Here is a 14482-nt window from a genome sequence, read left to right as displayed (position 1 = left end):
CTGGGGATCCATCTGGCCCTCAGCCCTGGGATCCAGGGCGGCCAGTCCGAGACCCAGCTCCGCATGATCATCTTCATCTGAAGATCCCTAAACTAAAGCTGACAAAATAACAGCTAGTAAAGAAAGAAAAAATACTTGAAATAAAATCAAAAAAGGGTAGAAGGCTGAGACTGAAGCCCCAGCACAGGAAAGCCTGCTACTCCTAAGCTAGGCAAGATCAAACTGAGTTGGAAATGCTGGTGCAGGGAGGTATTGACTAAGGGGACAGCCCCTAGGGGTGTGTCTATGCTAAAAGCTTTTGTTATTAACAAATCTTGTTGCCTAGCTACTCCTGCGGAGCAAAGGTCAATACCCATTGGTGAAGACTTGGGAAGGGGCGGCGACTGTCGGAGGACGTAAGAGAAAAGATTGTTTTTTATTTATTTTTAGTATGCACTATTCACCTGGATCACTTCAATGCACCACCATTTGTATTATTTATTTTGCACTCATATATTGAGTTATATATGCATTATTGTTTGGATTTGTTTATTTATGACTTCACAAGATTTGATTGCCACATTTATTCACTGTATATTTAAAACACTTTGTTAGGTTTAGCGCAGCTCCACTTATACCCACTTTTCTTTCGCAAAAAATAAAAATCCCAGTGGTGATCTAATACTACCAAAAGAAAGCTCTATTTTTAGGAAAAAAAATGGCATAAATTTAGTTTAGGTACAGCATTACATGACTACGCAGTTACCTGTTTAAATCATGCAGTGCCAAATTGCAAAAAAAGGCCAGGTCATTAAGGGGGTAAAACCTTCCAGTCCTTACGTGGTAATAAGTTCCCCTTTATCCCTTTGCCCTTCAGGCACTTAACATATTTTTGCTAACATACCAGTTTGTCCTTTCCATATCTATTCAAAGCATTCTACTAAAGTTGAACTAATTGCGGTCATATTACAAAAAAAAAAAAAAAAAAAAAAAAAACCACCATCTAAATGCCCCATTTTACTCACCTAAATGTAATGAATTTCTTTCTTGTTCAGTGCCCTTGTCCTTTGGGTGTTCATGTCACTCTCTGCGTAGTGTGGTCTATTGGCTTCCTAGCACCAGGGTCCTCTGGGGATCCAGAAGAGAGTCTGCATTTGATGACATCAGCACAAGGAACTGCCAAGGATCAGCTGGTTTCTAGTTCACTCAAATAGAAAGTGGCGGGGTAATATAGATAGACCAAAAACAGGTCTATCTGCTCAGTTTGTCTACTCCAGATAGGAAGCTTAGTTCCAAGGAACGTGTATGGAGCTATGGCTATGTGGTAGAAAGAATAATATGTGTAGATCCAAACACTTGCTGCAGCCTACTTTTTTCTGTCTTGAGCCCAGCAAGTTCTTACACCGGTTTCACTGTTCTATTGTATCAACTGTAACTTAAATATGGATATACAGTCTCCATCACCGGAAATAAGTGGTGCAGTCAGTAAGTGAACCTGATTCATGTAAAATGGATCAACTCATCCACGGGATCAGTGACAGAGGGATTTTGCAGGATTTGTCTACCTATATTATATCTACTTTTTATAAATACAAGAAAATTCAGCACACTGGTAAGTAATGGAAAAACCATTAGCAAACTCCTGAAGCATGAAAAGCAATATGTATGGTTGTTTAGTTTATTTATTTATTTTGTAGACATTTTGAAATTTATGTCACGTATCTAAATTATAAATGGATTTGTGCCGGAATAATAACATACCCACTGTAGAGTCACAGTTCGACACATCATGAGCAATGACACTAAGGGAGGCAGCCATTTATTATACCTCTTGCTGTTTTTTTTTTGCACTGTAATCTGTATGCAGCAGAGGAAGGGACCACACAAAATGTATTACACAGAGACCGTGACAGCGACAGAGGTTCTGTGGGTGCCAAACACAAATTTACAAGGCATGCTGTACTAGAAATAAAAACTGTGAATTAACTCTTTGCACACTGCCATACACCCTTTCACATTTCCAGAAAACGGGTGCATAAAAAAAACAGGGATTTATGGTTCACATACATTGCAATACATGTTCAAGTAATCCTCCTATGGACAGTTTCTACTCTGCTGTGCTAAATGCTAAAAACCTACTTGCTTATAGCATACGTTAGTGCAGGGGTTTCCAAACTTTCTAAACAAAGAGCCCTTTTTCTGTCCTTCATACTTTAGGGGGGGGAGTAGAGAATGCCCTGCCATCAGTGGGAGTAAGCAATACCCCATCATTTGTTTTAATGGGAGGAATAGTGCCCCATTGTTGCTATCGGTGGCAGAAAAAAAGTGCCCCATTGTTGGTGGTGCCCCATCATCGGCATCAGTGGGAGAAATAGTGCTTCAAGGGCCAAACAAAGGCAAGGAAAGGACCACATATGGCCCCTGGGCCACAGTTTGGAGAACACTGCTTTAGTGGATGTATAGTGCCAATATGAGGTAGATAGACAGAGTTGCAGGAGAACTATAGACTTTGGTCTGGTCACAGACCTGTACTATGCAACAGAAAGGGATGAAGAATGCCTGTGCTCAAATCCAAATAAATATATACACTTTTACTACATTAGTTCTAACCCTTGTGGTCACCCCCCCCCCCCCCCTTTAGCACCTGATGTTATTAGTGTGTGTATGTATTTTTGTGTGTATATATATATATATATATATATATATATATATATACACACACATATACATATACACATACATACATACATACACACACACACTGTATCTCACAAAAGTGAGTACACCCCTCATATTTTTGTAAATATTTTATTATCTTTTCATGTGACAACACTGAAGAAATGACACTTTGCTACAATGTAAAGTAGTGAGTGTACAGCTTTTATAACAGTGAAAATTAGCTGTCCCCTCAAAATAACTCAACACACAGCATTAATGTCTAAACCACTGGCAACAAAAGTGAGTACAACCCTAAATATAAAAAAAGGCCAAATTGTGCCCAATTAGTCATTTTTCCTCCCCGATGTCATGTGGCTCATTAGTGTTACAAGGTCTCATGTGTGAATGGGGAGCAGGTGTGTTAAATTTGGTGTTATAGCTCTCACTCACTCATACTGGTCACTGGAAGTTCAACATGGCACCTCATGGCAAAGAACTCTCTGAGGATCTGAAAAAAAGAATTGTTGTTCCACATAAAGATGGCCTAGACTATAAGAAGATTTCCAAGACCCTGAAAGTGAGCTGCAGCATGGTGGCCAAGACCATACAGTGGTTTAACAGGACAGTTTCCACTCAGAACAGGCCTCGCCATGGTCGACCAAAGAAGTTGAGTGCACGTGCTCAGCGTCATATCTAGAAGTTGTCTACGGGAAATAGACGTTTGAGTGCTGCCAGGATTGCTAGAGAGGTTAAAGGGGTGGGGGGAGTCAGCCTATCAGTGCTCAGACCATACGCCGCGCACTGGATCAAATTGGTCTGCATGGCTGTCATCCCAGAAGGAAGCCTCTTCCAAAGATGATGCACAAGAAAGACCGCAAACCGTTTGCTGAAGACAAGCAGACTAAGGACATGGATTACTGGAACCATGTCCTGTCGTCTGATGAGACCAAGATAAACTGATTTGGAGTCAGCCTGTCAGTGCTCAGACCATACCCCGCGCACTGCATCAAATTGGTCTGCATGGCTGTCATCACAGAAGGAAGACTCTTCCTGGATCACTGGAACCATGTCCTGTGGTCTGATGAGACCAAGATAAAGTTATTTGGTTCAGATGGTGGCAAGTGTGTGTGGTGGCAAAAAAGGTGAGGAGAACAAAGACAAGTGTGTCTTGCCCACAGTCAAGCATGGTGATGAGAGTGTAATGGTCTGGGGCTGAATGAGGGCTGTTGGCACTGGGGAGCTACAGTTCATTGAGGGAACCATGAATGCCAACATGTACTGTGACATACTGAAGCAGAGCATGATCCCCTCCCTTCAGAGACTGGGCCGCAGGGCAGTATTCCAACATGATAACAACCCCAAACACATCTCCAAGATGGTTGTCTTGCTAAAGAAGCTAAGGGTAAAGGTGATGGACTGACCAAGCATGTCTCCAGACCTAAACCCTATTGAGCATCTGTGGGGCACCCTCAAAACGGAAGGTGGAGGAGCGCAAGGTCTCTAACATCTACCAGCTTCCTGATGTCGGCATGGGGGAGTGGAAGAGGCAACCTGTGAAGCTCTGGTGAATTCCATGCACAAGAGGGTTGAGGCAGTGCTGGAAAATAATGGTGGCCACACAAAATATTGACACTTTAGGCCCAATTTGGAAATTTTCACTTAAGTTTTTACTCACTTTTGTTGCCAGCGGTATAGACATTAATGGCTGTGTGTTGAGTTATTTTGAGGGGACAGCACATTTACACTGTTATACAAGCTGTACACTCACTACTTTACATTGTAGCAAAGTGTCATTTCTTCAGTGTTGTGAAAAGATATAATAAAATATTTACAAAAATGTGAGGGGTGTATTCACTTTTGTGAGATACTGTATATGTATGTATATACATATACACACACACACACACACACACACAAATACATACACACGCACACACACACACACACACACACACACACACACACACACACACACACAACATCAGGTGCTAAGGAGGGGGGGGGACCACAAGGGTTAGAACTAATGTAGTAAATGTGATTGATGCTTTCATGATAAACTAGTATACTTCAACACATAGCTTTACAGACCCATAGGATAAGATCGCTGGATTTGGAAGGTTTCATTCCCGATTACCTATGAACACCACAAGCCCAGAAATGTGGGGTCCAATAACATTCTGTAAGGATTATTATTTTTACCAAATTAAAAGAAAATCATAAGTGTAAGGCTGGCCATACATTATACTATTTTAGTATTCAATTTCTTTTAAATTTACTTTCAACTATGTAGTTCAAGGGCCCTGCCTGTTTGCATACAAATTGAAAGTGTTTAGATTTGACCTCATAATATACAGTTTTGGTAAATCTAAAGGATGAGTGTACTAGAAAGTCAGTGCCTCTGCTTTGAAGAGATTGTCTGCTTCACCAATGTATTTATGCTATAACTTGCCCCAAGAGAGCCCTTCCCATTACGAATTTGTTTTTGAACAGTGGTCGACAGGCAGATTGAGTCCTGCTTCTCATAACTATCACCATTTAGAGACCTTCTACACCTGCTACCACTGAACAAAGATAGTTGCTAACTAGAAAAACCATTAGGTTTCAGACCCGGTTCACACTCATGCGAGTGCCGGGTTCGCATGTAATGTCGGAGCGCACTGCTCCGACATTACATGCGATCAGCTGTGCGGTGCGAGTTTAGCCATACAGTTTGTATGGCTAAATTCGCATCGCACCCGGTGCAAACACGCACAGGAGGCATTTTTGCAGCCGCATCAGGATCGGATCGCACAGCGGTTCACACTTGTGCGATCCCATCCTGTGCGAACTGCACGATCGCACTGCGATATGCGATCAAACTGGGGGTGTCGTTAAGATTACATTGACACCCCCAGCGGATCGCATATGGCAGTGTGAACTGCCGGGGGTGCGTGTGCGATGCGGGAACAGGCTGCGAATTCGCAGCCTTCCCGCATCGCAATAGTGTGACCCGAGCCTAAGTGTTTCTTCTACCCCCAAGACGGTGAACTCTCACAGTCCAGTAATAAATCAGATTGAGCGACTTGCATGCTGTTCGATGAAGGAGGTCAAATGATGCAAAGATAAACCAGGTTTTGGCTTCCCAAAATGCAGATAAAAAATTATTCCTCGTCTGTAATGCATACAATATTTTATATATATATATATATATATATATATATATATATATATATATATATATATATATATATCTATATCTATATCTATATCTATATATCTATGATCAGTACAATAAATAAAAAAAAAAATATTATAAATATATATATATAGATAGATAGATAGATAGATAGATAGATAGATAGATAGATATATTGTACTGATCAGATTTCTAAACAGAGTATATATATATATATATTACCATGTGCTGGTTCTGGTATAGTTATATTGTTGCAAACATTACAGGTTGGAATTTCTTTTTAACCAGTTGCCAAACCACCCGCTGCAGTTTTACTGCAGCAAGCTGGCTCGACTGAGTGAACTGACGTAAATGCACGTCGGTCGCGCACGGGGCTAGGTAGCGCGCACAGTCCCTGCAATGTGCGGATTTGGTTCAGAACCGATCAGTCATCAGATATAGGCCAATGATTTTAGGCCTGGACCTGGTGATCGGTTCTGACCAATTGCAGAACGTCCTGTGCCTGTGTAATGTAAACACAGGCACAGGAAATTATGCAATCTTCTCTCCTGGAGCCCTTTTCGGCTCCAGCGTGAGAGAAGAGAGCATCAGAGAGTGAGTACATAAGCACTGACACCAGTACACATAGGCACATTTGTCACCCCCTGATCACCCCCCAGTTACCCCTTTCACTCCCTGTCACAGTGTTCCAATATACAGTATACAGATAATTTATTGATCACTGTATTAGTGTCACCTGTGTTTTGAGAGACAGTAATAGTTAGTGTCCCAGATAGGGGATATATGGTGGGTACCCTGAACCCAATAAAGATTTAACCCCCTGATCACCTCCAGTTACCCCCATCAGTGCCCTGTCCCAGTGTCACTATTATACTGTACAGATCTTTTTCCTGATCACTGTATTAGTGTCACAGGTGACATCATTTAGCGTTCTCTTTCGTTAGTGTCAATCCAGGACAGTGTCAGATTGCCCGCTGCATATTTTATACATTTTAACCCTTTGATTGCCAGTGACACACAAACACACTGAACACCTCCATTACTAGTATAGTGTCTAAATGGATCAATATCTTTGATCAGATCAGAACTGTACTAGGATCCCCAATAATTTAGTATCGTGTTTCCAAAATGCAGCGTCAGCATGATCAGCCCCAACACCCGCCAGCACCTCTGTCTAGCCCCTCCGCCCATCCCCCAAGAAGTGCAGTATCAGCAGATCACTGTCACTTCCGATACACACCACACTAAACTGCAGCATTAGCAGAGTCAGGCCTGATTTTTTGGTAGTGGTTCAAAGTGTCCTTGACAACCAGGTGCTTTTTTACCTGAGTCACACTAGGTACCAATAAATTTATTGGCCAAAATGTCCAAACAGAGGTACACTAGTGAAGAGTCCTACACGATGCGGAGCATGACAGATGAGAGCTATGGGGAAGCCTCACTGTCAGAATCAGGGTGCTGCTGCTCTCTACAGGCTCGAATACTCAGCCCGACAGATCCCTCTGACAACGGAGTAGTGGTCCCTGCTAAGGTCAGGTGTACCCAACCCCGTTCTTCTGTTGCTGAGGTGCAACAATTGCAGGGTTCCCGTATGCAGCAGAGTGTCAGTACTAGTGGCGCTCAACCTTCTGGTGAACTGGAAAGCACCAATGGCCTAGTACATCCTGTTCGTAGTGAAACCAGCACTGCAGTAACATTTGGTGACGTGTCCCAAAAGTGCAGTTCAAGCCACCAAGAATTCGAAGACAGGCCCATGGAGCCCATAGTGTCCTTCCTGATGCGCTTGCGAAACCTAAATTGGGAGCCCACCACTTCTGCAGCACCCGTACTTCCCGCCCCCCATTCACTGGCCAACCCGGAATTCAGGTGGAAACAGTCGATTTTACTCCCCATGGTTTTTATGAGCAGTTTTTCACAGAAGATCTGTACAGATCTATTGTGGAACAAAGCAATTTATATGCGGATCAATTCATTGCCGCAAACCAAAATTTGACCCTTGCCAGAGAATTTGCATGGAAATGTATCACGGTTTCTGACTTTTTAAACCTTTCTGCGCCTATCCCTCATCATGGCATTACTAAAAAGAGTGAGTTGCGGTCATATTGGTCCACTTACCCAATTCATCATATGCCCGTGTTCTCTGCTGCCATGACCAGGACTAGACATGAGCAAATCTTGCGGTTCATGCACTTAAGTGACAATGAACTCCGTCGTCCTCGGGGTGACCCTGGATATGACCGGCTTCACAAAATTCGGGCCCTCATAAATTACTTCAATCAAAAGTTTACAACCTTGCATATGCCCCACCAAGCTGTCTGCGTTGAGGAGTCCCTGATTAAATTTTCTGGCCACCTTGCTTTCAAACAGTTTCTCCCCAGCAAGCATGCCAGATATGGGGTCAAGAAGTATAAGCTCTGTGACAGGGCAACAGGCTATACATGTAGTTTCCGGATTTACGAGGGAAAAGATGTGCAGCAATGTGGAGCCCCCCAAACTGCCCAGAATACATGGGTAACAACGGCAAGATTGTTTGGGACTTGGTGTCATCCTTATTCGGAAAGGGGTACCATTTCTAAGTAGACAATTATTACACAATCGTGCCAATTTAGTCACCTTTTTGATTCTGGAATTGGCACCGTGCGACCTAATCGCCCAGGCTTCCGCCAATGGCTTGTAGATTACCGACTTAGACGGGGGAGAGAGTCTGCTTGAAGTGTAATTGCTTGCAGTGAAGTGGAGGGACACACGGAATGTTTTTGTTCTGTCCTCCATTCGCGCAGAGATACGACAGTCCAAATTGCAACTGATGTTCTTGAGAAGCCCCTCTGTGTCCACAAATACAACCTTGACATGGGAGAGGTGAACTTCAACGACCAGATGATAGCGTCGTACTTAATTGCCCGTAAGGCCAGATGCTGGTACAAGAAAGCGTCTGTATACTTATTCCAATTGGCTCTGCTGAATGCTTATGTGCTATACAAAGGAACAATAGGAAGACAGGAAGAAGTGGATCCTTCCTAAAATTCTAGGAAGAGATCACGGCCCTTCTGTATCCAGAAGGTGCTGTGGCCCAAATTCACAATCCAGATGCAATGACCCAGCTGCAATTAGAGGCATTTTCCGGATGTTCTCCCTGCTACCCCTACCCAAAGAGCACCCCAAAGAAGATATTGTGTCTGTAGAAAACGCGGGTACAGGCGTGACACCCGCTATTTTTCTCCCTCCTGTCCTGGCCAACCTGGTCTCTGCATCGGGAACTGTTTCTGTCGCTTCTACACACTATTAGGAGTATTAGTATAAGGTACAGCACGGAACAGTCTAGCGCACACTTTCACACAGGGTCTCGAAAGATGTTAGATGGCTATCGCATTTTGAGAAACCCTAACCTGGACCGTTTATAGTTTTTTTTACAGTTACCAAAAAAAAAAAAAAAAAAAAAGGAAGTGTAAAAAAAAAGGTTACAAAAAATTAAATAAGAAAAAAAAAAAAGCCAAAAATAGTTGTTTTATTGAGTTAATTTTCTGTTCCCACTGTTTTACTCTACTTTATAATATACTGATATACTGTATTGTTTTTCATTGTTAACCATTGCTTTGCAGATACCACCATTCTACTGTACGCTATTATAATGTAATGTTTTATTGTTGCGGTTTTTCATTGTTAACCGATAGTTTTCTTTGCAGATACCACCATTCAACTGTACTGTATGCTATTATATAGTAATGTTTTATTGTCACTGTGTTTTATTGTTAACCATTGTTTGCTTTGCAGGTACGCCTATCAGCTGCAGCACTGATTTGTTTATTCTGACAGCAACAGCATTTGCCCTCAGCATATATGTAAATCAATGATTGCAGCGCTGTAGGAGGTGATTTCACCACCACAGGCTGCATGAAAAAAAAAGAACCTTACAATATATGCCCAACAAGGACCAGCAACGTACTGGTACGTCGCTGGACTTGGAGTGGTCATACCAGGATGATGCCTGCAGATTGAAGCATCGTCTTGGTATCTTTTTTTTTTTTTTTTTTTTTTTACAGCCAGCGGTCAGCTTTCATGTTAAAGCAATACTAGCAGAGAATTACTCGTTAGACTGCTTTACAAGCTCCCCCCCCTCCTCCCTCCTTCCACGGTTTTCTCTGGCTTTCCTGTCCCACCGGGTAACCCGAGACTGCAGTCGGTGGTTCTGTCGACTATACAGCTGACTGGAGACCAGAATGGCTCCAATCATCTCTATGACCCAAGATACCGGAAGCTATGAGCATTTCATGACTTTGTTTTCGCCAGATATAAACAACGCCATTGGGAAAATGGGAAAGCATCTTATCACAACTATCATAGGAAATATTTAAATTATCTGTGATAACAATAAAAATGATAAAAAAAAAAATGAACATGAAGGTGTCAAAATAAAATTAAAAAGCAAAATAAATAATAATAAAAAAAAAAAAAAAAAAAGTTCAAGCACCCCTGTCCCCCTCATGTTTGCATGCAAAGGCGAAGGCAAGCATTGGTCTGGTGTCATATGTAAACAGCAATTGCTGCATGCATGTGAGGTATCGCCGCGAATGTCAGATCGAGGGCAGTAATTCTTGCAGTAGAGCTCCTCTATCAACCTAAAGTGCTACCCTGTAAAGGCTTTTAAGGGCTTTGAAAAATGTATGTACGTAGTTTGTTGCCGCTGCACGGGCGTGCGCAATTTTAAAGCATGTCATGTCATGGTATCCATGTACTCGGCATAAGATCATCTTTTATATTTTACCAAACAATTGGGCAATATATAGAGTATTTGTGCATTAAATTTAAAAAAAAGTGTTTTTTTCCCAAAAAAAATTGGGTTTGGAAATTCTCTGCACAAATACCCTGTGACAAAAAAAAAAAAAAAAGGCAACACCGACCATTTAGTTCTGTAGGGCCAATGCTTTAAAAAAATATATAAGTTTGGGCGCTCAAAGTAATTTTCTAGTACAAAAAAATATTTTTTTCATTTAAACAAAAAAATAAATACTGTAAATAAATAAGTTGGAAAAGGCTTGGTCTTCAAGTGGTTAGAAAAGTGGGTGAAGTGTGGCATAAGCTTCTAATAATGGGCATAAAATGCCAGGACAGTTCAAAAAGCCCCTAAATTACCCCTTTTTGGAAAGTAGACACCCTAAGCGATTTGTTGAGAGGCATGTTGAGTTCATGGAATATTTTATATTTTGCCACAAGTTTTTTTTACACAAAGTTGGCACTAAATGATATACGAGGATACCACATGTGAGACTTTTTGGCAGTCTAGCCAAGTATAGGACCCACAAAGCCAGTCACCGCCTTCAAGCTTTCTAAGTGCGTAAATTGGATTTCACTCCTCACTACCAATCACAGTTTAGGAGGCCATGAAATGCAAGATAGCAAAAAAAACCCCCAAATGACCCTTTTTTGGAAAGTAGACACCCCAAGGTATTTGCTAAGAGGCATGGTGAGTATTTTATATATATGACCAAACAAAAAATGTGTGAACCCCACAAGTGAAACTATAATAAAAAAATAGTGTCCAAAAAAGTTTATAAAAATGTTGTAAAAGTGGAGAAGTTCTATATACAAATAAAAGTTCCTTGGTGAAAATATATATGTGACTGATCAAAAAGGTGGTTAGCAGAACAATCCAAAAGAATCCAAAGGGCATGCAGGAAAAGATCCAACTGCCAAGAAAGTTCAGAGAGATCACACAAATGGAGAAATGACAGCTTACCAGAATATATATTGACCTCCAAATTATTGGAAAAGCCAAAGCAGGCCTCAGGGAAAAGAATCCCAAACAGCACCAAATGTATAATGAAGGTCTCCACACACTCCTGGATAGGCTGTCACTCTCAATATTAACCATGTATGAGGATAAGAAAAAATCATAGCATTATTCTGTATAATGGCTTTAATAAAAGAAAGCAAGTGCGCTTACATATAGAGGATAAAAACAAGCAATTCTGTAAAAACTGCAGCGGTAGTCCTGGAATTCACCCATGCAAACACAGGACAGGGCGGCCGGGGAGCGTGGAGACGTCACATCTGGTACCACCCTACACGTTTCGTCACACACTTGGCATCGTCCGGGCATATGATGAAACGCATACGGTGGTACCAAACGTGACGTCACCACGCTCCCCGGCTGTTTGACACTTTTTTTATTATAGTTTCACTTGTGGGGGGACACATTTTTTGTTTGGTCATATATGTAAATTTATTTTTCAACAGATGGTCATTTAACTTTTTATATTGTAATGAGATTTTATCTATACACCTGTTTGCAGCAATCATTATATGTGCATTTAGTGCAGATTACTACACCTGGTTTTTGATGGTGAGTATTTTGCAGCTCTTATTTGTTTTGGAAAATGAAAAAAATGAATAAAGGAAAATGTATTTTTTTTTTTTCAATTTTCAAAACTTTGTGACAAAAAGCGAGATCTGCAAAATACTCAACATACCTCTCAGCAAATAGCTTAGGGTGTCTACTTTCCGAAAAGGGGTCATTTGGGGGGGGGGGGGGGTTGTGCTGTCTTGCATTTCATGGCCTCCTAAACTGTGATAGGAAGTAAGGAGTAAAATCAACAATTTACGTCCTTAGAAAGCCTGAAGGTGGTGATTGGATTTTGAGGTTCTGTACGCAGCTAGACTGCCAAAAAGTCTCACACGTGGTATCCTCGTAATCAAGAGAAGCAGCAGAATGCATATTGGGTGTCATTTCACATATACTCATGGCATTTTTGAGAAAAATGGCAACTTTGTGTTAAAAAAAAAATTTCCATTTTCCCAAAAATATAAATTCAATGGACTCAACATGCCTCTCAACAAATAGCTTTGGGTGTCTACTTTCCAAAAAGGGGTCATTTGGGGGGTTTTGTGCTATCTTGGCATTTTTAATGGCCTCCTACATTGTGATGGGTAGGGAGGAGTGAAATCAACAATTAGCCCTTAGAAAGTCTGAAGGCAGTGATTAGTTTTCGGGGTTCTGTACGCGGCTAGACTGCCAAAAAGTCTCACACATGGGGTATCTCCATGTGAAGAAGAAGCAGAAGAATGTATTTTGGAGTGTGATTCCACATGTACCCATGCCATGCATGAGCAATATATCATTTCAATGACTTTGCACAAACCAATAAATATACACTTATTGAAACTTTTTTTTAAATCAAAGACATGTAGTTAAATACATTTTGGCCTAAATGTATGACAACAATTGAGATTATTAGTAATTTTTTATAAGAAAGTAGAAAAATTTTATTTTTTTCTCAAAATTTTCTGTCTTTTTTCGTTTATATGGCAAAAAATAAAAACCGCAGAGATGATCAGATACCAACAAAAAGAAAGCTCTATTTGTTGGAAGAAAAAGTTTATTTTGCATTGCATGACTGCGCATTTACTATTTTTTTTTTTTTTTTTGAACAGAGAGGAGAGCAGTTAGAACCACTCCCTCTACTGGAGAGATTCACCCTCTCTATGTAGGGAAGCCCACATTTTACAGTTCTTACTAGAACAAGAATGGATAAAAATTCTTCCAATAGAGACACCTGTTCTAACAACTCTGAAGAGCGATTTCCCATTTCTGTTGGGTCTAAAAAGACAGAAAGTTAATGGACCTCCCCCCCCCCCCCCCCATCAGGATTAGGGCAGAGGTTTTAATCAGTCCACACTCTATCCAAAAAAAACAAGATTTGACTATCATATTGAGGAAATAGGATGGATTTGCAATAGTAAAAAGGAGATAAACTAACCTTGCATGGGACTCGAGCTGTCAATATAAAGGCTCGACATGATGCTAGGACCTGTAAAACACAAGAAGTAAAAGAAATTATACATAAGATACCAACACAGACTGACAGATTTCATGTTACTTTAGCAAAAAAGGGTTCTGGTTAAATAAGTATACTGTATAAAACCTTTGTTCTTTTGACCATTTTTCACACACGTGGTAAAATTGTAATTTTTTTCACATGCAAAGAACCCCCTAAAGAGCACATATTTTATAAAAGTAGAGGGCCTGTAGAATAAAGTTAGGGAAATTGCAATATATTTTTCTGCATATGAGACCATAGCCACTGTCGAATATATGCTCCCACTGTTGGACCCCTGATGTGTATCGGAGTTCGGTATTGAGCTTTTTTGTGTGTGGAGGAATCTCCTATCATGCTGCTTGACCACAGCCTTTTGGTAAGTGGCCATTACCTATCAATCAGCATGAAGGTGGATCACTGAGCACCTGGAGGAATTTTCATTTCAGCACGTTTTAACTTTGTTTCCCTGGCTGTGGACTTTGTCACGATTTCACTAATGGGTCACGATTTCACTAATGGGTCACGATTTCACTAATGGGTCACGATTTCACTAATGGGACTGGATCTGTTCTAATTGTTCAAGTTAATTGATTTATTTCACAAAGTTTATTTTGTTTCACATTGTGTTTTTATACACAGTTTTATATATTGTCAAATATTGTTTTGTATTCATTTGTTATACTACTAATTCATCACATGCAAATTTTTGTATGATTTGATAGCACACTTTATACATAATTTTTTCACAAATTGCAATATAAACTTCAAATTATAAAAGATACATGTGTCAAATACATAGATACAAAATGTGTCAAGCATTACAACACCCATATTTGTCAACAGCAGACATCAGCTG

General features: G+C 40.7%; 1 protein-coding gene across 2 annotated transcripts in view; it reads right to left on the bottom strand.

Moving 5' to 3' along the window:
* CARMIL1 (capping protein regulator and myosin 1 linker 1) overlaps window positions 1-14482 on the bottom strand; it is a 477665-nt gene that overhangs the window by 311681 nt on the left and 151502 nt on the right. For both annotated transcript variants that reach the window (XM_082259259.1, XM_082259260.1), the window contains exon 3: window positions 13567-13617. In XM_082259259.1, the coding sequence (XP_082115385.1) occupies window positions 13567-13617 (51 nt within the window). The remainder of the gene's footprint in view (window positions 1-13566; window positions 13618-14482) is intronic.

This window comes from Pelophylax lessonae, assembly GCF_965119305.1.
Source record: "Pelophylax lessonae genome assembly, chromosome: 5".
In the NCBI taxonomy this organism is placed as follows: Eukaryota; Metazoa; Chordata; class Amphibia; order Anura; family Ranidae; genus Pelophylax; species Pelophylax lessonae.
Note: the sequence above shows the minus strand (reverse complement) of the source record. Positions and strands in the feature narration are given on the sequence as shown.